General features: G+C 40.9%; 1 protein-coding gene across 8 annotated transcripts in view; it reads right to left on the bottom strand.

Annotated features, from left to right (window-relative positions):
• Nucleotides 1-26,422, bottom strand: part of myo3b (myosin IIIB) — a 581,719-nt gene that overhangs the window by 210,000 nt on the left and 345,297 nt on the right. For all 8 annotated transcript variants that reach the window (XM_087989045.1, XM_043693701.2, XM_043693699.2 and 5 more), the window contains 2 exons: nucleotides 22,389-22,594; nucleotides 5,915-6,026 (listed from right to left, as the gene is read on the bottom strand). In XM_087989045.1, coding sequence (XP_087845171.1) covers nucleotides 5,915-6,026; nucleotides 22,389-22,594 — 318 coding nt within the window. The remainder of the gene's footprint in view (nucleotides 1-5,914; nucleotides 6,027-22,388; nucleotides 22,595-26,422) is intronic.

Below are 26,422 nucleotides of genomic sequence, written 5' to 3'. Positions count from 1 at the left end.
GGAGTCTCAGAGTTGACTCAGAGTTGGCACTCCGTCACTCTAGCCACTGCTGCTCAGCACCAAAGGCAAGGTGGCAGGGGGACAAAGGGTCTTGACCTCACTCTCGGTGCACCTTTCTCACAAGATGACAGGGTGGTACCAGAGGAACCCAGCCAGAGGAGCAGCCACCACACACAGGTCTCTTCAGAACTCTCCTCTCAAGAATCTTCAAAGATGGCTGTGCCTTCCACCTCCACCCTGCCTGCAACCTTCAGCCTTGTGGGAAGTCAAGCTGGGGAGGGCACATCTGCCTCTGTGCAGGACATACTTACATTTCTGGATCCTCAAGGCATCAACAACACCACATTGGGCCTAGAATACTGTCTTGACAAACTACTGCAACTATATTCTAGGGCTGAGTTGATAGACCTCTAACATCTACAGCCATCTTTCTTCATGACAGGTATGGCCCCAGCCAATGAAGAAGTTTCTTTCTGATTCCCATCAACTTCAGATTTGTTCATGCTCCTTGGTAACACAGAGATGTTGTCTCGATCTCAAGGGCAGTCCCATTCATCGCACATTTGAAATTTCGCTCATCACTCCATTTTTGGACCAAGGCTGTAATGAGGATTGGAGCTCATAGTGGAATGTAATCTGAGCGTTCCTTTCTTTATTCTTTCATAGAATGTGGGTATCATAAGTAAGGCCAGCATTTGTTGCCTGATCTTAATTGTCCTGAATGGCTTGCTATGCCATTGTAGAGGGCAGTTAAGAATCAACCACAATGCTGTAGATCTGGTATTTAGAGGAATCAGGTAAGGAAATCAGGTTTCTTCCATAAAGGGTAATAACTGATAGTTGTCACGGCTACCATCACTGAGACTAGTTTCATATTCAAAATGCAATCATTCAATTCATATTTCATCAATTGCTAATGTGAAATTCAAACCGATGGCTCCAGAATGGTAGCGTGGACCACTAGCCCAGTGACATTACCATTGTCTTAAATAGAAAAGACATTGTTACAAATTAATTTCTTAAATAACATATCACAATAGAGGTCTTAGGAAAAGGTAGTGACTCACCCAGTATACTGGAATACTGCCTGAAGCATAACTGCCTTCTTGAGGCTCTTAGGGGTAGAATGGTACAGGAATCACAAAAGTTTAGAACATAGACATGGCAAGTAATTAGGAAAGTCAATAGAATGTTATCATTTATTGTGAGGGAATCAAATACAAAAGTAGGGAGGCGATGCCTCAGCAATACAAAGCTTTGGTGAGATATCTGGAGCACTGTGTGCAGTATCAGACTCCTTATTTAGGGAAGAAAGTAAATGTGTTTACTGGACAAATACCTGGAATGAGCTGTTTGTCCTATAAGGAAATATTAGACTTGCAAGGCTTGTATTTGTTAGAGTTTAGAAATTTAAGGTGCGACTTGACTGAAACATGAAAAATCCTGAGGGGTCTTGATAGGAAAGCATGATACTCTTATGGATGATTCAAGAACAAAGAGTTGCTGTTTAAAAATATAGAGTCCCACATTTGTGACAGAGATCAGGAGATAATGTTTCCTTGAGAGTCATGCATTTTTGCCCTTACTCAAATGCAATGGAAGCATAGTCCTAGAATATTTTTAAGGCAATGATAGATAGATCATGATAAGCAAGGACTGACAGGCATAGGAATGAATGTTGTATAAGCCATTATCTTATTGAATGGTGGATCAGGCTTGAGGGACTGAATGGCCCGCTCCTGCTCCTGATTCGTATGCTTGTATTGGATAGATGACCATTTTGTAGCTGGACTGGAACAGCTCGGTTAGGAGTGTGGCTCATTTGGCAGCAGCAGATGTCTTCAGTGATATAGCTTGGGTGATGTCAGGGCTAATGCTTTTGCAGTAACCAATGCCTTCAGCTGTATCTTGAGGTCACGTAAAATTAACTGAATTCAAGACTGCCATGTGGACAGTGAAAACCTTAAGTGGAGGTCAAGGTGATTCATTCACTTGGCACTTCTGATGGAGGATAGTTAGAAGTGCTTTTGCCTTGTCTTTTACAATGAAATGCTGGGATCCTCCATCATGTTAGATGGAAGATATTGTGGAGCCTCTTTCTCCCATGATTTGGTTAGCTCAATGCTAACAATCACAATTGGATGTGACATAAATGCAGAATTTAAATCAGATCCAGTGATTGAAGAATCACTTTGCTTCATCTTTTGCACATTACATCTAATGTTTAACTTGCACGTCATATGTCGTAGCTTCACCAGCTGGCACCATATGTTTGGTATGCTTGGTTTTGCTCCAGCTCCATCTTTTGAACTCCTCCTTGAGACAGCAGTAACCTTCTGGCTTGATATTACTGGTGGAACGACAGATTTGCCAGACCATAGGATACAGTGTGGATTTGAATGCAATTCTGCTGCTGCAAATTTAACACCATTATTCATAAAATTGTATTATTTAAACAACCTTCATGGCACTGATCAAAAGGGCAGCTGGCCTCTGAACGCACAACACCACTGACAAGCAAGGTTTCCTACAACAGTGATCCTGATCCTGTGGATGTAGCTTGTTAAGTGCCTGAATGACTCATAATTTGTCCTTCCCCAAAGGAAGCAATGCAACATTACTGCCAGCTCTCCAGCTGGCAGACAAAACCTAATTTCCTCCATAAAGTACGACCCAAACATGGTGACCCTAACATGATGAACCTTTCCATACATTGGTTCAGTTTCCATTGGACTATTGTGTCCAGTATTGGACACCAGACATTCAAAAAAATATGAAAGCAGTCAAAAAGGTGCAGTAAAATCTATGTGATTCCAGGTTTTATGGTGATATGTTTCCAGGGATGAGGAATTTAAATTATGCAGACAGAATGGAGAAACTGTTATTGTGCTCCTTAAAGAAGGTTGAGAGGAAATTCGACAGGGTTGTTCAAAATGATGAGTAATCTCGACAAAGCCAATAGAGGGAAATGGCTCCTATTGGTGGAAGGGTCAAGAACAAGCAGACACTGATTTAAGATGATTAACAAAAGTCAGGGGCAAGTGGTTATACAACCAGTTGCTCTGATCTGGGATGTGCTACTTTACAGGGTCGTGGAAGCAGATTCAATGGTGAAATTCTCAAACGAATTGGAAAGACCTGAAGTGAAAAAATACATGACCATTGAGAAAGGGCAGGGGAATGCAACTAGCTGAATTGCTCTTTTAACTGGTCAAGACAGACTTGTTGAGATGATTGGCTTTCTTTTGTTCTGCAAAATCCCATGATTCTGAGGTCTAAACATTCCTCTAGATTACAAAGAAGTTATGTTAAGGCAAACTAGCATAATCACACATTTTCAGGGCTAATGCCCTAAAGTATGGTTTTAAATACTCATACATGGTGTCAACTACCTCACTTTGCAGTGATATTACCTTGGAGTGCCTTTTCACAGTAACAAAAACACATTCAGTGAATTTCTTAGGTTTGATATATATTACTGACTCACAGAATTGTTTCAGTGCAGAAGGGGGATATTCATCCCATCTTGTTTCAGTGCATTGGCACTTCACATGAGCACCTTGCCTAGTGCCATTCTCCTGCCCTAATTTTTCATTTGCAAATAACTATCCAAAGGCCTCTTGAATGCTTCATTGAACCTGCCTTCAACTAAACACTCAGGCAATGCATTCCAGACCCTAAAGATTTGTCAAGTAAGTACTTCTCCATATCACTTTTGTTTCTTTTATTAATTACAATAAATCTGTGCTTTCTTGTTGTCAAATATTCCATAAATGTGAACACTTTCTCACTATTTACTCTGTTCAGGTCTCTCATGACTTGAATACTTCAATCAGATTTCCTCTCACCCTTCTCCTGGGAAAACAGAACTAATATTTCCAGTCTATCTTCACAACTGAAATTCCTCATCCCTGGAATTATTCTTGAAACCCTCTTCTACATTCTCTCCAATGTATTCACAATATTCCTAAAATCACCAGCGAGAACTACATGCAGTATTCCTAGTGTCTTATAGAAATTTAACATAAAGTCCTTGTCTTGTATCCTAAGCCTCTATTAACGAAGTCTAGGATACTATACTGTTCAAAAAAACAAGTTGTTTTCTCCCTCAAGAAATCCACGGTGACTTTCCTTACTTAACCCACAATTTCTTATATGACTATTAATTTGTCCCGAATTATTATTTCTAGAAGTTTCCAAACATGAAAGTTAACTGAATGATCTGTAATTGTCCAATGCTCCTTTACACCTTTTTGTGAATATTTGCAATTCTCCAGACCTCTGATATCATCCATGAATCTAAGGAAGACTAGCAATTTTTTTGCCAGAACTTCTGCATTATCATTCTCACTTCCCCAGTGTCCTTGCATCCAGTCCTGCTACCTTGACCACTTTCAATACAGTCATTCTATTCAACAACTGATCCCTATCAATTTTGAACACTTCCAGTCACTGAATTTTCTCCTCGATCATAAATTGACCTGAGGAGCACCCACTTCCTTAGTAAAGACAGATGCAAAGTATTGATTTAATACTTATGTGTGGATATACTAATCAGGAGGAGTAGGCCATTCAGCCCCTTAATTATATTCTTTCATTCAATAAATTCATAGCCGTCTGATTGTAACCACAAATCCACCTTCCTCCTACCCACAGTACTCTTTTATCACTGCTTAACAAATATCTACCTACCTCTGCCTTAAACATATTTAAGCCCTCTGCTTTACCACCTTTTCAGGAAAAGAGTGCCAAAGTCTCATAACCTTCTAAGACTGGAAATTTTATCTAATCTCTGGTTTAAATGGCCAACCTCCGATTTTTAAAATGACAACCTAGTTCTAGATTCTCCCATATGTGGTAACATCATTCCTTTACCTATCCTGTGAAGACTTTTTAGGACTGTGTATACTCCAATCAGCTTCTAGTTTTCCAAATTCCAGCAGGTACAAACCTAGAGGTCCAACTTTACCTCAGAAGACAAGTTGCTCATTCTAAGTAATGATCTAGGAATGCCTCTATATTCTTTAAATAAGATTACCAATATTGTGCATGGTATTTCAGATGCAGTCTCACCAGTGCCCTGTATAATTGAAGCATTACATCCTTACTTTTGTATTCAGTTTCCCTTGTAATAAACAACATTCTATTATCTTTACTAATTACTTGCTATAGCTACATACTAACCTTTGCGATTCATATATGTGGACACCCATGTTCGTCTACATCTCAGAGCTCTGAAATTTCTCTTTAGACAATATGTTTCTTTTCATTGTTACCGACAAACTGAACAATTTCACATTTTCTCACATTATACAGTACTCCATTTGCCACATCTTTGCATATTTCCTTAACCTATGTCTCACTGCAACCTCCTTGCATCCTCTTTGACAACTTACTTTTCTATTTATCTTTACATCATCAGTGCTAACCACTGAGCCACCATGCCGCCTCCCACACCCCCCCGCCACCCCCAACTGAACCTGTCCCAAAATGTCTTTAGTTAAACTACTTCATATAGTTTATACTTCCCCTTTAAGGAATCTGGCATAAGGACACAGTCTTAAATAAAGCGTCTCAGTTAAGAGGGACATAAGTAGGGTCTTTAGTGTTCGGAATTTCTTTAACAGAGAGCAGTAGAGGCAGGATCACTGAATATATTTAAAACTGAGTTGGACATATTTGTGATTGACAAGAGAAGGAAATGGAGTTAAGGCCACAATCAAGCTCAAAGGAACAAATTGCTTAATTCTGCTTCTATTTCTTATACTTTGTGTTCTTATGTAGCATTATGTACACAATAAAAACATTCATGAAAAGGTACTTCAAATTTCAAAAACCAAGATTATTCTGCAATCTTGAGAAAAGCCAGCTATAAATTTAAGTAACATTTTAAAATGCTAAAGACTATTCTTACCTTAGTTTTTCCAAGCACCCACTTGTCTAGTCTTGCTTTCTTTAGAATGGCAGCACAACTTGCATAATTAGCAGGAGGTGTCTGATGTGCTTTGAAGGCAAGGTAGTAATATCTAGCAGGTAAGAGAACAAAGCCCAGATCAATATTTCATTGGAGATAAATTAACAGTAGCAAGAAAAGCAACATTACTAACAAGAAAATTCTAAGGGCAGTCAAAATATATTTAAAGCCTTAGGGTGAGACATTTAGTTTTCTTATTTCAAAAACTAACATGTCAACTTAAAAATTCACATCACAACTACTTTAGAGTCATAAAGTAGCAATCTTTGAACAGTATTTTTGTCACATTACTTCCTTGGGTAAATTAATAATAATTGGTTACTATCACCAGCCCCTAAATCTAATACATAGAACATGAGTTATATCACCAGTGGAGTAATATCGTTAAGAGCTACACATTAATTCTTTTTCAACAGCGACTCTCAATACTTAGCATTCTAGTTAGAAACGCTATCGGTATTTACTAATCAATACCAGAATGAAAATCACGTTAGCAGGGATGATCTAAAAAAGTGCCTCAATTTGGTGCACTCACGGAAGTAAAAGGAAGGAAGAATTGAGGAAGAAGGGCATAAGGAAGGACAAGGAATGGAAAGAAGAAATGGAAATAAGAAAGGAAATGCATGAAATAAAAATTAAAGATTGTTTCTCTAAGCACCTCAAACTGCTTCCCTGTCTACATATTTCAAAATCCACTTACTTACTACATAAATAAACACAGCAGTAATTTGTACAATACAAGTTCCAACAAACAGAATGATCAGATAATTTTCCCTGAATTTGCAAATGGGCAGCCTTTCAGTCATTACAAAAATAGTTCTGGAGACCTGAATCTGCAAGTCTCCCAGCTATATTTGGTGGTGGTGGTTGTGGGCATGTTGGAAGTTTGAGCATCTGTGGCTTATTTAAGCAAATACACCTCAGATTAATCTGGTTTTGCATATGGATTGTCAAAAGTACACCTTGCAAATTCTAAATAGGTAGATAGGAATATAGAAACAGGACTAAGCCACTCAGTGTCTTGAGGTTGTTCCACCAACCAATGAGATCGTGGCTGATTGTGTGACCTAACTCCACATACCCACCTGTGGCCCCTAGCCCTTAATACTCGAAACAAAAATGTATCTATTTCACATTTAACGTTAACAACTGATCGAGCATCCATTGCCTTTTATGGAAGAGAGTTCCATGTATCTATCTCCCTTTGTGTGTAGAAGTGCTTCTTAACATCTATTCTGAATGGTCGGATCCTAATTCTCAGACCATGCCACTAGTTCTGGAATTGCCAACCAGTGGAAATAGTTTATCTATCCTGTCTTTTCCTGTTAATATCTTAAAGACTTCAGTTAGGAAAAAGTCTAAAGTTACCAAGGGATGGGGTATCCTTTTGAAGAATTAAGGTAAACTTTTGGATATGGTTCAGAACATCTCTGTAACAGATGCATAATACCCATTAAAGGCATTGCTTCACCTGCCTACATTCTTAGTACAATTTTTGAGGGTTGCAGTGCAATTTGACTCAGCAGCTTCTGATACACACATCCAAGCATCATGAAACCGCTGCAGTGGTATCTATCTCTATTCTTACCAGTTTGTCATTCAATGAGGGAGTAACCCAGCATCAGTTAGTGTTGCCAGTAATAGCCATTATGTTAAATATCAGCTAATTTTCAGAGCAAGAGTCTGAGCTGTTCACATGCCTGTTTTATACTGTATAGATTTTCTTCCTGCTCTTTGGTTTTTGTACTTTTGTTGTGTGCTGTTGAAGTTTCTTCATCAAACACGTCCATTTGATGTGCCCTTTCTTTCCCTACATGCAGCTTCTTTACACCAGCAATTTGTTGCCTGCACAACTTGTCTTCCCACTCAAATACCAGTTTTGAGTCTGCATTGGTGCTCCACTCTCATCTGCCATTTTATGATTTCTCATGTTCCAACTTATCTGTTGAGTCTGCATGGCATGGTGCACTATGAAAATTTTAGCACTACCTCTCTTCTCTTCACTTAAAACAAGGTATACCCTGAAAACATTTCCCTCTGTGTACAGCACTCATTACTCACAGTGCTCTTTCAGGGTGGAGCACACAGCACGTTTCTTCTGCACTATTCACCTCCTCCATGGAGTAAATTCTTCTTTTAAAAAAGCAACAGCGTCTTTTGATTTATTTTATTTTAAATGAAGGACCTCCAAGATCTATCATGAGGACCATAACTTTGTTTTTCCTTTTTGATGAATCAGTGGATTGCCTGGGTAGATCGCGGAGCAGCTTGGATCCTTTTTGCAAGTCTTTGTTGTGTTACATTTCAGGAAGGACTAAGGGGGCCACAGTGTTTAAAACAATAAGAGCTTTTATTAAAGTGGTGTTGATTCAAGCTAGATTGCATTGTTTCCCCACCAAAATAATTAACAAGATCATCATGGTGTCATGTGATCAGGCTCAACGTGACAGTTTAATATACTTACACAAACTCACAATATTGTATGTCCCTAATTTGCTGAGGAATTTGGTAAATATGGACGTCTGGGCTCCTGTGTTGCTAAAGTTATATGTCATTGTGAAATAACCGCACAGAGGCCGGTATTCCAGCAACAAGCCACCTTTTAGTTACATGTGCACAGTACATGGACTCAGACCAGCTAGTTCAAAGCCAGTCCCTAGACTGAGGAAATCTTCTGAATCTCCTGCTTTTTTTTTTCTTTTAAGAGTCCCTGACTGATCCAGCTCCCTCATAGCCAGCTCTCAGAGTGAACAGAATCACTGACACTCGTGCTTATTTCCTTTCGTTTTTATTTTTAAATTTTTTTTTCTGATCCAGCTCCCTCAAGAGCTAGCTCTTAGAGTGAACAGGATGTCTGATACTCCTGTTCTTTTCTTTTCCCCACACTACCGCCGAATTGCGGTAGTGCTTATTTTCCCCCCACGCACCCATGTTGTGTGCGTGCTAGTGCGAGACACAATGAAAGACACAAGGTGCACAAATCTTTATTCAATTTCCACCACCAGGAAGAAAATCTTCTGTTTATTGTTTTCCTAATGCACTGGCTGTGGGCCAGCCAGTCCCAGAATCAATCCCCCTTTTCTTGAAACAATCAAGAGGAGAGTCCTTGAACACTGGTCCAGCTCCCACAAGAGCCAGCTGTCAGAGTGATCAAGATATCTGACATTCCTGGGTTTTTTTAGCTCTCAGAGTGAACAAGGTGTCTGACACTCTTATTTTTTTTTGTCTTTTTTTTCCTTTTACTTTTCCCCAGCACCGATGTTGTGTGTGTGCGCAGGTGTGAGACACAGTGAAAGACACAAGGTGCACAAATCTTTATTCAAATTTCCACCACCAGGAAGAAAGGAAGCACCCGAGTGGCCTGTGACAAGCAGTGCCCTTCACATCAAAGGGCAATGCTGTGTGATCAAACAGTGAAGGGGAGGGCAGGGATTAAATCAAAATAGAGGTGGAGGGGGAAATGATGCACTCCACTCCCTGCGGCACCCACCTCTCACTGAACAACTCCAGGGTGTCGGTGGACACCGCATGCTCCTTTTCTAGAGACACCCGGGCTCTAACGTAGACGGGCAGGCAGTCAGCCTTAACAACCCCCTCCACAGCCGACCTAGGAGCAGACTCACGAGGAGGATTTCAGACCTGCCCTCCCTCCTCCGTACTGGGTGCCCGTAGATCAGGTGCGTGGGACTGAAGTGCAACTAAAAGCAGAGGAGGAGGTTTTTGAGAAAATTGAAAGGGAGTGCAAATGCCCACACCCAATATATACATGGTCCACGGACACCACAGCACCACAGAACAAGCTGTTGGGCTGGGAGTCCGTGAACCACCGCAATTCCCGAGAGAAAGGGGAGGACTCCCGTGTAGAGAGTCCTCCACTGGGGATCTCCACCACCCGGTGGCAAATGGGCACGCCAAGGCGTGTCTGGACGGTGGATGAGGGAGAAGGGGTGGACAGCGTGCAGCAGCAGTCGATACAGGGCCCGCCTTTTTACGTCCAATATAGAGGAGGCCACATTGGGTGCTTCTGCAAGTAGGCGGCCTGTCTCCCCAATATATTCCGCACCCAATGTGGCCTCCTCTATATTGGGGAGACAGGCCGCCTACTTGCGGAATGTTTCAGAGAACACCTCTGGGACACCCAGACCAACCAACCCAACCACCCCATGGCTCAACACTTCAACTCCCCCTCCCACTCCACCAAGGACATGCAGGTCCTTGGACTCCTCCATTGCCAGACCATAGCAACACGACCGCTGGAGGAAGAGCACCTCATCTTCCGCCTAGGAACCCTCCAACCACAAGGGATGAACTCAGATTTCTCCAGTTTCCTCATTTCCCCTCCCCCCACCTTGTCTCAGTCCCAACCCTCGAACTCAGCACCACCTTCCTAACCTGCAATCTTCTTCCTGACCTCTCTCCCCCCACTCCGGCCTATCACCCTCACCTTTACCTCCTTCCACCTATCGCATTTCCAACACCCCTCCCCCAAGTCCCTCCTCCCTACCTTTTATCTTAGCTTGCTTGGCTCACTCTCCTCATTCCTGAAGAAGGGCTCATGCCCGAAACGTCGATTCTCCTGCTCCTTGGATGCTGCCTGACCTGCTGCACTTTTCCAGCAACACATTTTCAGCCCAGGTTAACAACCTCAATCAAGGATCTCTTAGTCAATGAAATCCACCTGGTCCTCATCCCAATCACTACAAGTTGCAATTCTAATTCATCATTATCATTTGCATTTGTTCCACGGTATCTGGAGAAAACATTGTTACTTCAGATTTAAATGAGCAGTACTACATCCTAAATAGCTACTTACAAGAATCCCTTGATGAATTTTACATAAACTAGGATGTGCACACTTACAAATACACTAGAGACACAATATTTCTTGTCTCTTTCTAAGTTCTTCCTTCATGCTGACCTAATAAACTTTTAAACAAATGTAGAAGCTGGAGCAGAAATGATTATTATGCAATATCTAGCCACACCTCGTGCTGACATGGACCTACCTTGAGGCAACTTTTGAAGCAGGGGTGTTGGAGCCATTAATCATTCCCCTTTTCATTAAAACATTACATGCATTATCATGCAAGATTTGTATGCAAGATTCTCAATATACAAAGTTAAAAGAGAAATGAACAAGTGTGTCCATTTTCATCAGTCTCTGCACATACATTTCATCCCTTGTCTCTAAAGCATTCTGATCATTTACTGACATGCATGTGAATTGTTAGTTTGTCTGATTTCACATGGATCTAATCAATAGTCAGTGGGTTAGTGACCTGTAAAACACTGCAAATCTCTTCTTTCACGTAGGGTCACTAACACAAGCTTTTACTGAGATGAATGGATTTTATTTATTGTTTATTTGATACTCTGTATCTTCAATCTTCCCATCATATTGGACCCTCAGCTCCATTTGTCTACTGGAGATGAGTATCATTCATCATATCGTTTCAATTTTACTTGTCAGAACTTCATTTTTGGGTCACCATCTTGACGGACTTTGCACAAGGCTGTGCTTTGCACAAAATAACTATCTATTTGATGCTTTACCATTGATTTGATGCTTTGCTTCTGCAGTCATCATTCTAATGGTCACAAATGTTTTATTACCTTCAGTTCTGGCAATATGTATGGTAGTAACTAATTATTCAGGATCATCAGCTGATATCTTCACAGGCTTGCTTTGCTTCTTTCTAACAAAAGGTGTTGCTTGCAAAGTGATTTAGCTTCTTGCACTTAGAGGGCTGCATCCCCCATGCAGAACATGCTTTCTGTTCTTTCTGTCCTCCACAATATTTACATCCACTGGTCTTGAATTTCCTACTGGCCCATCTGCAAAAACCTCTCCCTCTTTACTCTAATATATCATTTTAATTTGGCCTGGAATGCATCTCTGTATAATGCAATGCTTTGTCTGTTCTCCCATTAATACACACTAGCTGATGATCAACAACCTCAGAGCTTCTTCATATGCTAACAACTTGCCTAACAGTAAATTTCTCCTCCCTCAACAGATGTGTTCTCATTGCGGGATCTCTTGTACCCATGAAAATACGACGTAATGACATAATCTTTCAGTTGTCCAAACTCTTAGACTTCAAGTGCATTTATCAGTACAGTCACAATGACCAATAGTCTCCCTCTCCCATTGAGTTCTGATGTTGAACACATACTGTTCATGAGTAACATTAACACTAGGTTCAATGTATATCTTCAAAGCCTTCATAACTTCTCCTGTCTGAGTTTGCTGCGCATTGGTGAGGTTTAGGGTGTGATACAGCTCCTAGCACTCTTTTCCCACCACTAATGGTAAGGTGGCAGTTCTAATTTGCTCAGCCTTTTTATTTAAGTCTGTAGCTATTTCTCAGTTTTGTCACTGAGACTGGAATAAATTCCAACTCTATTTATCTTAAGCTCTGAAAGTTCACACAATCTGTGTTTCACATTTCTGAAATCAATTTTCAAGTGTTGACTTGTTGCCTCAAACTAAAGTGAAAGGACATCACAGCAGAGGTGGAGGTCACATTACTACTGCAAGCCAGCTGCTAAGTATTCTGAATCAATCTGCTCCAGTGCAGGTGGAACTTGATCCAGGACATTCTGGCCCAGAAATTCCGACCTTATCACTGTGCCAGAAATCCTTCTAAGCCAGATATTTTATATATTTTTAATCTATTTTCTAACCAACCTGTTCAGAGATGTTAGTGCACACCTCTGGTGTGACTTGAATCCAGGCCTCCTGGTTCAGAGGTATGGACACTATGAGTTCACTACAAGAGCCCTACAGCCAGCTACTATGTGATGGGTAAGTACATTGTTTTGCAAACAGTGAAGCAAATCAGCCTCTTAATGGGCCCATTAAGGCCACTGTGCAGACTCCAACAGGAATTTCCAATTCAGGCCATTGCCTATCAGTGGGATCGAGGTGGCCTGCCAGATATATACTAGAGGGACAGCACTCTACTTACCATTTTCAACAGCTTTTCCTGGCACTTTCACCTTGAGGCATCTTCTCTTGCACCTAATTAAATTGGTTGCCCCTGCATCTGATCTTGCTTCAATTTGCAGATCCTTTAGTCATAATTTGCCAATTTTGGTGCGACCAACAAACTTATTAATCAGATCACTTACATTTTCCTCCAAATTATTTATATACACCATCCTATATGACAAAAGCAGTCTTGTACCACTCCTCACTGTCTTCTATGACCAAGCCAGTTTTGTATCAATCTGTGCAGCTCACCCCAGATCCTATTTGTATGAGCCTACCATAAGGTACCTTACCAAATGCCATATTAAAGTCCATGTAGACAACATCCACTGTCCTTCCCTCATCAATCATTCTTGTCACCTCCTCAAAAAATTCAATTAAGTTAGTGACACATGACTTTCCGTGCACAAACCCATGCTGCCTACCACTAACAAGGTTAGATGATTAGATTCCCCACAGTGTGGAAACAGGCCCTTCAGCCCAACAAGTCCACACCGACCCTCTGAAGACAAACCCACCCCCCCACTAATGCACCTAACGCTATAGGCAATTTAGCATGGCCAATTCACCTGACCTGCACATCTCTGAACTGTGGGAGGAAACCGGAGTACCTGGAGGAAACCCACGCAAATACGGGGAGAATGTGCAAACTCCACACAGACAGTTGCCTGAGGCAGGAATTGAACTCGGGTCCCTGGCGCTGTGAGGCAGCAGTGCTAACCGCTGAGTTTCCAAATGTGAATAAATCCTACCTCTTAGTACCATCTCTAACAACTTCCCCACCACTGAAGTCGGGTTTCAGCCTGTAATTACTTGAATTATCACTGTTTCCCTTCTTAAATACAGGAACAACGTTGGCCATTGTCCAGTCCTCTGAAATGTCACCTGAGGCCAATGAGGATGCAAAGATATCTGTTAAGGTATTTCTTCCCTTGCCTTCCACAGTATCCTGGGATATCTAGCCCGAGGGACTTGTCTACCTTAATGCATTTCAAGACACCCAAGACTTCCTCCATTATGATGACCTGCTCCAGATTATTCACACATGTGTCCTGAACCTCAACATCCCTTATGTCCTGCTCTTTGGTGAATACTGATGTGAATTCCTCATTAAGGATCTCTCTCATTTCCTCAGGCTCCATATGTAACTTCCTTCCTTTATCCTTGAGTGGGCCTACTCTTTCCCTAGCTACCCTCCTGTGCCTCATATATGTATAAAATGCCATCGGATTCTCCTTAACCCTGTTAACCAACGACATTTCATGGCCCCTTTTAGCCCTGCTAATTCCCTGTTTGAGCTCCTTCCTACTTTCTCCATATTCTTCAAGAACTTTGTCTGTTTTTAGTTGCCTAGACCTTGGTAATCTTGTTTTTGACTCATCTTATCATTTCCCCTGTGATTCAAGGTACTGGATCCTGTCATGTCTGTCCTCCATTTTCACAGGAACATGTTTATCTTGCATTCTAATTAACTAGTGTTTAAAAGACTCCCACATACCAAATGTGGATTTACCCTCAAACTGCCGCTCCCAATCCACATTCTCCAATTCTTGCCTAGTTAAGCTGCAGTTGGCCTTCCCCCAGTTTAACACACTTCCACTCTTGCCCTTACCCACAAGTATCAGAAAATTTACAGAATTATTCACAATTCACAAAATACTTATATGCACTTCTGTTTTGGCAAGTTGCCCTCATTCATCTGAAAACATGTTTCCTCTTGGTGATTCTGACAGACCATAATACTGCATTTGACACTAAGAAAATCCTTGGGGTTCTGAAGATGCTATTCACAAATGCAATCACTTTCTCCTACATGAACCATGTTGCTTTAAGGGTTTATTCCAATCTATTTCAGCAAATAGTTAATAAAGAATTCTTTTAGAATATTGTAGCAATAGTTTTTATGTTTTCAGCTTGAGTGCAGAAGGGAATAGCTACCTATAAAGAATGCAAAGTTACATTCCATTGTTGTAATTTTCTATTTTTAATTAACATTTTCAAATAAATATTTGGCTGGGCTCTTTTTTCTTTTGCAATCACAAGTTCGTGATTTTCCATCCAGGTGCAGAACTGAAGAGCCAGCTGCATATAGGACATTCACATATTTCTGTCAATCAGTTAGGGAAAGTTGATTAAATGATTCAGCAAATAAAATGCTCCTGCAAGTGCAGCCTCAACTTAGTAAAACCTAATTTCTTTTGCATTTTATCAAGTTGCATAAGTAGCAATTTAATGGGGAGTACATAACGTTATATCACCTTAAACATAAAATAAATACAAAAGACAGTCATTTTGTTTTAAAAAGAAAATGATGTCATCTATCTCTGGCACAGTTTTATATCAAGCAAACCTAAATTAGACAGATGCTGCATTAATTATCAACATGGAAACATTTCATACATGTTTTTCTTATATTTAATCAATCTTAAACTTTCATGTGCTATTCTTATTGATTTGAAATTTTAAGATTAGAAAATTTTCATTCAATTATATTAAAAATCCTTAATAAATCCAAATTATTAAATGCAGTGGTCACAATTCTGCCTTGGGAAAACTGATGAAAAATCAGCCTTGAAACAATAACTTGGTTACTCTCTCCACAGATGCTGCCAGGCCAACTGAGTATTTCCACAACACCAGGGACCTGGTTTTGATTCCACCCTTGGGTGAATGTGTGTGTGGAGTTTGCATATTCTCCCCTTTTCTGCATAGGTTTCCTTCAGGTGCTCCAGTTTCCTCCCACAGTCCAAAGATATGCAGGTTAATTGGATTGGATATGGTAAATTGCTCATTGTTTCCAGGGATGTGTATATTAAGTGGATTAGACATGGGCATTGCAGGGTTACAGAGATAGGGTAGGTGGTGGGAATGGATGGCTTGCTCTTCGGGGTGTCAGTGTGGACTCGATGGGCTGAATGGCCTACTTCCAGACTGTAGGGCTCTGTGATTTCCAGCAAGCTTCATCTTCCACTTTTGTCATGTTTAATGATTGTTAACCATTGCTGAACTCAATAAGTGATGCATATTCAAGTATAGGAATATTAGTTAAAATTATTTATAGCTGATTCCTTTTAAATAACTGTCAATAGTGGCAGGTGCCCCTGAGCAACATTGTTATCGCATCTTTAAGACGAAAAACCAGTATTTGGTATTTCAGTGATTCAAAGACAAAAATGACTGCTATGTCAAAGGAGGATATATCAGGAGAGATGACCAGGAGCTGGTCAAATAAGGGGATTCTCAGAAGTATCTTAAAAAGACAGAAATGAAAATATGAAGGGGTTGTGGGGAAGGACATCTGAATATATTATACCAAGATAATTGAAAGTACAGACATTAATGGTGGGACAAAAATTCAGCGGGATGAACAAATGTCCTGACTTAGTGGACTGGAAACCTGGGGGCAGGGATTAAGAGCTGGAGGAGGTCACTGATTTTAAAATGATGGGGCTATGAAAGGATATAAACATGAGGATGATAAACTTGCATTGAAAATGTTGGAGGTTTAGGGACCCAAAGATTAGTAAGGATAGAGTTGATAGGTGAGTAGAACATGGTGCAGGAGAAGATATGAGAGGCAGATGAATGAAAATTATTCAATGTGTTATGAGAAGTAGTTGGGAAACTTACTTCAGCAGGCAGAACGTCTGTAAGAGAAAAAAGGTTGAATCATTGCTCAAGCAGCAAGGACATGAATGGATCGTTCAGGGACTGCCAAAAGAGACCAGTTAACAGAGATTATAACACGTATACTATGCAGCAATCAAATTGAACATGACAGAATTCAGCTTATGTACTATGGTACAGATTGGAAGATGCTTGTCTGATCATGGGCAAAGGTTAAAGTGAATATTTTCTGAAATAAGAAAACAAACAGTATAAAGACTAAATTAAAAATATTAAAATGTAAATAAGACTCTATGTATGCTATGTGAATTGCAGCACTTGTGGCATAATGCAATATCATTTAAGTCCAAACAATTCCAAAGTCTTATTAAATGTTCATTAAAGATCACTTAAAAGCACAAGAAGTACATAACTAGCTCATGTAGGAAATTCCCTTTCTCCAAGGTTTGCAAAGCTGCCTGTGAAGTTATCTACACCTGCTTCTGCAAACATGAAACAACTTGGATAATTTGTCAGTTCTGAAAAGGGGGAGAAAGGTAAAAAATCAAAAGAAACAAGCTGTGAGCTGCACTGCAAATACAGCAACAACACCTGTAAATGTCCAACAGGATGCCAAATTTACAGGTAGCTTGAAGTGATGCCAGTTTACCCACGGCGGATCAGTAATAAGCAAACTTATATCTGATGCTCACATTCATGTTTTAGTCACGAGCAAAATCAAAATGTTAGAATCAAAAGACTAATCAGACTAAGCAAATACTATCAACATATTATCTGTTACTTGCTCCAACAACGCTACAAGTTGACAAACGTAATACAGACCTATATTACGCTCTTCAGTGGTAATCCAGCATTGATTTAAAACAGTAAAGGAGAAATCCAAATCTAGTACTTCGTCAAGGGAATCACTAAGTATCCAGCAACAGTGCTACTACCAAGCAGGCTTACAGCCAATTAGTTTGAAGAATTATCATGGACAGCAAACCAGGAAGTTAAATGCACTCATGATCCTTCACTTTTTAGTATCATTTTATAGAGAGCAATATAAAGATTGGGAAGTAGATGGAGATTATCGTAGAATTCACAGTAGAAAAATGAATATAACTCAATTATAGTTGAAAAATGAATATAACACAATTATATTTGAAAATTCATAAGCAAACCTTAAAAAATGTGTAATTTCTTACCATGATGGAAACAAATTGGCAATTCACAATCATGTCAGTGCATTTGCAGGACCAAATAGATTGATTAGGAGTGCTTCCAATTAGCATGCTGTCAAATCTTAGTTACAACTACTTCAGAAAGGTACAACTTATACCAGGATTTTTACAGAAAATTTAATAATTTAGAAGTGGAAACTTTCATTAGATGAATAACTTTTAATTAATCACAGTCTGTCATGGTAAATAAACTTCAAAATTGTTGTCAATTTCAGAGGTATAATAACAGAAAAGATTCACAATTTCAGTTCATTAGAACCCCAAAACCCGTGTCACACTTAATAATTATGGGTATTTAACAATCAGATAATTGCATTAAGGATCAGACACAAAAAAACTTTACTAAATCAATTGAAGAATATTCTATCCCTTCAAAGTTAACATACAAAGTAAATGTTAAAAAAAATCATTTTAAAAATGTTTAAAAATCTTTTTTAATAGACTTATTTAAGTAAATATAACTTTGGACATAAGACAGAATGATCCCATATGTTAAATTGAACCACTGCCAGGATAAAAGTGGGTTATGTGCCTGCATAGATGGACAATGAGAGTCTGGGTAGGATATAACAGGTAGCAGATAATGAAGTAGTTACTACCAGGGCCACAATCCTTGCCTCTCAGAGCTGCTGACCCAGTCAGACGTCCAACAGCAGCAATGATAATGAGGCCCGGTAAGAATTTCCACTTATTGCACGGAGACAGGAAAGGCATGCCCCATTAATCAAAGGAATGAATCTTGCAGTGGTGGAGCGGTAAGGAAGTCCCACCATGGGCCACAGACAATCCATTAAAAAAGGTCCCTCATTACTATGGGAAACCCCACTGGGAAGCTACCATAGTTTTTGTGGCAGCCTTGGCACACAGTGTGGGATCAGCCTGGGGCTGATAAAATGGCATTAAGGATGAGAAGCAGCTGTTAATTTGCCAATTTAATTATTAATTAATGGTTTAATTGGCTGCCCATTTCCACTTGGTGGGTAATGATGTTGTTGCCATTCCCAATGTGGAGAATATCAGAGCTTACAGAATGCAGCTTACAGAGGCAAGTTTTTAAGGACTGTCTTAAAGGAGCAAAGCAGTGAGATGGTAGAGAGATTTAAGGAGGAACTTCCAGAATGTAGGATTTGAGTGCAGAAGTAAAGATATGGCAGCTGAAGGCATAGCCACTATTGGTGGAATGATTGAAATTATAGGTGCTTAAGAGGCCTGGTTTTTTCAGCATGGACTAGCTCACAGGTATCTCAAATTGTGGAGCTAGAGAAGATTACAGAGACAGAGCAGGAACAAGGCCAGAGAAATACTTGAAAGCTGAGTTGAAAATTCTAAAATCAAAATATTGATTAACTAGGAGCCAATGTTGTAAAGAGATCAATTAAAAATAATTATTGAAATATAACAGTTTACTGTTGATAGTCTTGATTAGACATACCATATTTCATGCTAATTGCCATAGGATCATAGAATCATACAGCACAGAAGAAGCCCTTCAGCCCACTGAGTCTGTGTTCATAGCTTATACATCAGACAAATCCACTCAAATAATATATATATATATAGTTTTTTTTGCTTATAGTGTATCCTCTCTTTGCTGTTTCTTTGGGTGTCTGAATCATCAAAGGTATACATAGGAAATTAAGGCATTGCCAGCTTCCTATAATATCCACTGGCAAGCATCAATGGCATGGTGCAATTTGTCTTTGACCAACAATTGAAGCCGAAGCACATTCATTGAACATACATCACAAATGGGTGGAGAAATTATTGCAAATGAAACTTAGGTGGAGTTTGCAAACACATACTTCATGTTTTTGCTTTTTCAATGTCCTGATGTCCAGCAGATACAGATTTTTACTTTCGCCCATAAAACTGGCACTGCCTGCCCTGTACCACATTCCAGTTTCATTTTGCATCCAGAGAATGGCAAGTATTGGCATATAACGCAACTTCCCATTGATACCTGCTACCCCACCCCTTAGGTGTCTCCATGGCTCCTTGAACTTTGTTGTAGCCTGACCGCCCATTTCCATCCATTCCTGCAAGTGGAGATGCACGATAATGAACTTTTCCTCCAAGTACCCTCCCTCCACCAAGAGCCTCAACATTACAATGTAATGATGCCCACCCTGGAGATCACAATGGTGATCACTGCTAATAACATTATCACCTTCCCCACACTATCCACAACTTCCAGTAGCCTACCATACCCTCTGATGCTGCTTAGTCTACACCCCACACATCTTGAGTTTCCCACCATCATCATCCTTGTCCCACCTTTCCACATACCTTTCCTTTCTCCCCACCCCTTGTGGCAGTGATCCGCTGGTGCCGTTACAGTGTCCCTTGCACTCCCCTCAATGATCAATGGGCATATTGTTGGAAATTGGAGTTCCCTTTAAAACTCTGTCCTTTGAGTATTCCATAGTCAGTACTTCCTGTGTAGTGAGATCTCATTTAACTGCGTTGCAGTAGTAAGAAGCAAACTTTAACAAATGATTTATTGAGCACACAGTACCCTATTGTGAATGCAGTGTTTTGGAAAATGAGAAATATTTGTTCTTAGAAGCAATGAAAAAATCTAATTTTCAAATGAAGGTGGATAAAGGGTAAACTGTCATCCTGGCATCATGAGTAGCTGCCTGTGGTCATTGGTCGAGAGGATTTAAAATGGTGATTTACTCAGCATAAATAACCAGCTCTCAAAGTAAGGTATATCAACATGGATGGGGGAGGGAGAGAGGGAAACAGAGTGAGAGAGACGGGGATGGTCGAGAGAGAAGGGAGGGAGGGAGAGAGAAGGGAGGGAGGGAGAGAAAAAGGGCAAAAAAGTGAGAGAGAATTCAGGGGAATGAGTCACCAACTATTTGGGAGAAGACCAGAAGTTCCCCTATGTCAGGCCAATGGAGGAACAAAGACTGTTACCAGCAAAAACTGCATGATATCAAGGATGAACACTCCATCACTTCAAACCTGCAGCCCAGGTTCTCCATTCTACAGTAAGGCATTAGGATCAATAAAGCATTCTGATCTGTCAGGGTCATAGACTTTGTCTAATTAACTGATGTAACATACTAAACTTTTGGTTCTTAAACTCAACAAAATATCAGAAAATTGCTACAAATTGTTGGGCTGAGGGGTGACCTTATAGAGGTTTATAAAATCATGAGGGGCCTGGATAGGGTAAATAGAAAAGGTCTTTTCCTTGGGGTGGGGGAGTCCAGAACTAGAGGCATAGGTTTAGGGTGAGAGGGAAATGATATAAAAGAGACCTAAGGGACAACTTTTTCACGCAGAGGGTGGTCCGTGTGTGGAATGGGCTGCCAGAGGAAGTGGTGGAGGCTAGTACAATTGCAACATTTAAAAGGCATCTGGATGGGTATATGATGGGCGGCACAGTGGCACAGTGGTTAGCACTGCTGCCTCACAGCGCCAGTGACCTGGGTTCAATTCCCGCCTCAGGCGGCTGACTGTGTGGAGTTTGCACGTTCTCCCCGTGTCTGCGTGGGTTTCCTCCGGGTGCTCCGGTTTCCTCCCACAGTCCAAAGATGTGCAGGTCAGGTGAATTGGCCATGCTAAATTGCCCGTAGTGTTAGGTAAGGGATAAATGTATGGGTATGGGTGGGTTGCGCTTCGGCGGGGCGGTGTGGACTTGTTGGGCCGAAGGGCCTGTTTCCACACTGTAAGTAATCTAATGAATAGGAAGGGTTTGGAGGGATATAGGCCGGGTGCTGGCAGGTGGGACCAGATTGGGTTGAGATATCTGGTTAGCAAGAACGAATTGGACCAAAGGGTCTGTTTCTATGCTGAATATCTCAATGACTCTATGATCTTATCACTGCTTAGATTAGATAACTGTGATCACAAACTCCTGAAAATCAACAATATCCCCATAAATGTATTGGCTCCATTTCTGCTGACCTTCGATGAGCAATCTCAAAACATACCTGATCAGAACAGTGATCACTGTCTAAGCAGCTCCCTAATGGATAATACACAATTCCCCTCACTGCTCCTGAGCACTGCTTCTATTGAACAGATTATTGTCCACTCCCTGGACTGTATTTAGACAGATTCCCTGACTGTGAGTGGACCAAGTGGATGACTGACCATGGCCAACCTCTGCACTGTGTGAAGGCTTGTGCCAATGTCTGACGGTACTGGTATCCCTGAAAGATGACAGTCCCCGGCTTTGACTGGACTGACTACAAGTCCCCATCACTTTCCAACATGGCCATGGGGTTGAATACATATATAGTGTGTTTACTGCATCAACAGATGGCATATACTGCAGGTGTTAGACTGAAGTCTTTGTGTGATGTACAGTAAGATGACGTAGGTTATTGCTACGAGAGAGCAAACAAGCAACCTAGTGAGATATTTGCCTTGCTGCTCAGCAAATGCATTACAGAGGGAGTGAGTTTTTCTAATGTCAATGCAAACCTTGTCAAATTTCTCATGCCACAGATCTCACGCATATTGTTAAGGTCCCTATAAGATTCTACCCAAAGTATTTTGGTTGATAAAACACATTTTACACATTATATCCCCTTATTGTCTATGGTACTTATACCTTTTAACAAACTCTTCAAAGAGGATGCGATGAGAATATCCTTGAGCCCGAATGCGAATAGTTTCCAAAATGCCAGTGTACCGCAACTGAACCAGTACTCTTTCTTCAAAAAACTTTTCTGCTTCTCGATCGTCATTGGGTTTGATGCAACGGACAAAATGAGGTTGTCCGACCACCATTTTAGACAGGAGATCCATTAAGGAATACTACGGGTAAGAAAGAAAATCCATCTGTAAACTTTCTTTATTGGCTGGAAATCAATCAACTGTTTCTATTCGCTCGATAAGACAGGAAGAGTTTTAGTGATAGAGGACTCGATTGTAATGGGAAATGACAAGCAGTTCTGTGGCAGCAGACGAGACTCTGGAATGATATGTTGTCCCCCTGGTGCCAGTGTCAGGATTATCTCAGAGGGCATTCTAAGTGCGGGGGGGAGGGGGGGCGGTGGCGGAAGTGTTATGGGAGGAAGGTGAACAGCCAGCAGTTGTGACATATGTCAGTACTGGTGACATGGGTTTAAAAAAAGAGATCCCCAAGCAGGAATTTAGAGAGTTAGGCAGTGGATTAAGGAGGAAGACTACTAAAGTTGTAATTTCCTGATTACTTTGAATGTGACACACTACTGGGTACAGGAACAGGAAGATAGGTTAGATGAATAATGGGCTAAAGCGATGTTGTAGGAGGGAGGGTTTCAGATGTTTGGATCCTTGGGATAGCTTCTGGGATAGGTGGGGCCTGTACAAGTTGGACAGGTTGCACCTGAACTGGAATGGGTCCAATATCCTTGCTGTGAGGTTTGCTTGTGTTGTTCGGGAGCTTTTAAACTGACCTGGCAAGGGGAGGGGGCACAGAGTAGATGTAAAGTTGGGAGCATGGTCCAATCAGACATAGAAGGAATGCTAGGGTGGTCCAGTAGATGGAGAAGACAGGGGCAGGATAAGTCACACAGGACGTCTAGAAAACTAAGTTGTATCTATTTAGCGCATGACATGGAGGAGCCGGTATTCGACTGCAGTGGACAAAGTTAAAAATTACACAACACCAGGTTATAGTCTAGCAGGTTTATTTGGTAGCACTAGCTTTCAGAGCGCTGCTCCTTCTTCAGGTGGTTGTGAAGCAGGGCCATAAGACACAATTTATAGCAAGACATTACAGTGTCATGCAAGTAAAATTCTATATTTAACAATCTAGATTGTTGTTAAGTCTCTCATCTTTTAGAATGGGTTACAGGTTTCAGTTCATTAATATGTAAATCCCAGAACTTCTTTTAAGTCACATTCTCAAGATAACTTATGGTTTTATATAAAAAAAATTACATCTCAGCTCAGATAATGCATTAAAGGTGTACGGTCAGTGTCTGTCTATATTCCAATCTTGAGTCAGACTGGTTCTATTTCCAAAGTGGAATTTACAAAATATTATATGGATTGACTGTCTACATTGACTGCCTACAGGTTGTGTACTTGTTGAGCAGAATAGAATGTATCTGTAAATATAATTCTGCAAACACAAATTCACCCCATCGACATACATGTGTAGGAAAGAGAGAGAGAGAGAGCGAGAGTGACTGTGTGCGTGTGAGTGCACGTGACAGAGTGTGTGCTTGTGGGTGTGGTATAAGCCTGTGAAAGGCTGCGTGAGTGGGTGTGAGTGTGGAGGGGGTGTACATGTGTGCATATGAGAGACAGTGTGTGTATGAGAGACGGTCTGCGTGAGTGTTTGAGCATGTAAGTGACTGTGTACGTGTGTGTACGTGTGTGTGTATACCTGTGTGTGTGAGAGAGCAAGAGAGAGAGTCTATAGTGTAGTGGGATCACGTGTAGTATGACATGCACCCAAGGTCCCGGTTGAGGCCAGCCTAATGGGTACCGAACTTGGCTATCAGCCTCTGCTTGGTCAGTCTCTGTGGTTGCCTGTCCCGAAGTTCACCGTGGATGATGGTCACCCAATGATCCGAGGCCTAATGTTCCGGACCTCTGAAGTGTTCCTTGACTCTGTAGAAACACCCTTGTCTGGTAATTGTGCAGTGTCCATTCATCCATTGTCGTACTGTCAGCTTGGTCTCACCAATGTACAATGCCTCGGGGAAACCTTGCTGCAACGTATGAGGTAGACAACGTTGACCGAGTCACATGAGTACCTGCCGCATACATGGTGGGTGGTATCCTCACGTGTAAGATGGCATCCATGTCGACACTCTGACATGACTTGCAGTGGTTGCCATGACAAGGTTGTATGGTGTTGTGATCTATGTTGTCCTGAAGGCTGGGCAATTTGCTGTGAACAATGATCTGTTTAAGGTTTCCAATTGTTCAAAGGCGAAAAGTGGAGAAGTAGGAAAGATCTTGGTGAGATGATCATCTTCATTGATAATGCATTGCAGGCTGCAAAGAACATGGCACAATTTTTCGGTTCCTGGGAAGTACTGGGCAACAAAGGGTACCTTATTGGTTGCAACCCGTGTCTGTCTCCTGAGGAGGTTATTACGGTTTCTCGCTGTGGCACGTTGGAACTGGTGATGGATGAGTTGAACATCGTACCCTGTTCTTTTCAGGGCATCCTCGAGCACTTTCAGGTGTCCATCATGTTCTTCATGATGAGGAGGAATGTAACGTAAAGTACTCAAGGATGCCATCACCTTCACATATTCACACTCATGCAGACCTTCTCTCATACACATGTTCTTTCTCATACACACACATATGGACCCCTCACACTCACATCCACGAACGCATTCTCTCACTGGCGTATAGCCCATCACACTCAAACACACACTTTACCAAACTTGCACACACACTAAAATACAATATCTCACATGCACTCACATTCACATGCACACACTCATAAGCACACACTCATTCTCTCTCTGTCTCTCTCCGGCGCATGCACATACATGTAAGTCTAGGGGGTGAATTTGTGTTTGCAGAAATATATTTGCAGATACATTCTATTCTGCTCAAAAAGTGCACAACCTGTAGGCAATTAATCCAGGCAGTCAATCCATATAATATTTTGTAAATTTCACTTTGGAAATAGAACCATTCTGACTCATGATTAGAATACAGACAGGCTCTGACCTCACACCTTTAATGCATAGTCTGAGGTGCAATGTCACTATTTTTTAAATATAAAACCTTAAGTTATCTTGAGAATGTGACTTAAAAGAAGTACTGGGATTAACATATTAATGAACCGAAGCCTATTAACCCATTCTAAGAGATGAGAGACTTAACAACAATCTAGGTTTGTTAAATATATCATTTCAGTTGCATGACTCTGTAATCGTTTGCTATAAATTCAGAGTCTTATGGCCCTGCTTCACAACCACCTGAAGAAGGAGCAGTGTTCTGAAAGCTACTGCTTCCAAATAAACCAGTTCGACTATTACCTGGTGTTGTGCGATTTTTAACTTTGTTTTAGCACAAGGAGCTTAACTAGCAAGATGGATGAACTGATAACTTTGATCATATGTGGGAGCATGATACTGTTGCAATCATTGAGTCATGGTGGAAGGAAGGACGGGACTGGCAGCTCATCATTCCAGGGTACAGAAGTTTCAGTTGAGATAGGTGGAAGTAAAAAAGGTGGGAACATTACATTATTGATTAAGGAAACCATCAAAGTAATAATGGAAGACATCTTAAAAGGGTCTTCAAATGTGGTCACCTGAGTGCAGCTCAGAAATAAAAAAGGGTGATTACCTTGCTGGAATTACACTACTATCCTCCCAACAGTCAGAGGGAGATAGAGGATCAGATATGTAGGCAAATCATAGAAAGGTCTGAGAGGAACAGGGTTAAAGTTGGAGAGGACTTCAACTAAGATCAACTAGGATCACCTTAAGTGTGAAAAGATTAGACAAGATGGAGTTTTTAAAGTGCATCTAGGAAAGTGATTTGTACGAGTAGATAGATGGGGCAATGCTCGACCTAATTCTAGGAAATGAAGTTGGTCAAGCGGTTGAAGTTTTAGTGGTTGAGTATTTTTGGGGATAGTGACCAAGTTTCAAAGTCATTATGGAAAGGGATAAGGAT

Source organism: Chiloscyllium plagiosum, unplaced genomic scaffold, assembly GCF_037043375.1.
Source record: "Chiloscyllium plagiosum isolate Xiang-an unplaced genomic scaffold, Cpla_swu_hap1 HiC_scaffold_7, whole genome shotgun sequence".
Taxonomy (NCBI): domain Eukaryota; kingdom Metazoa; phylum Chordata; class Chondrichthyes; order Orectolobiformes; family Hemiscylliidae; genus Chiloscyllium; species Chiloscyllium plagiosum.
Note: the sequence above shows the minus strand (reverse complement) of the source record. Positions and strands in the feature narration are given on the sequence as shown.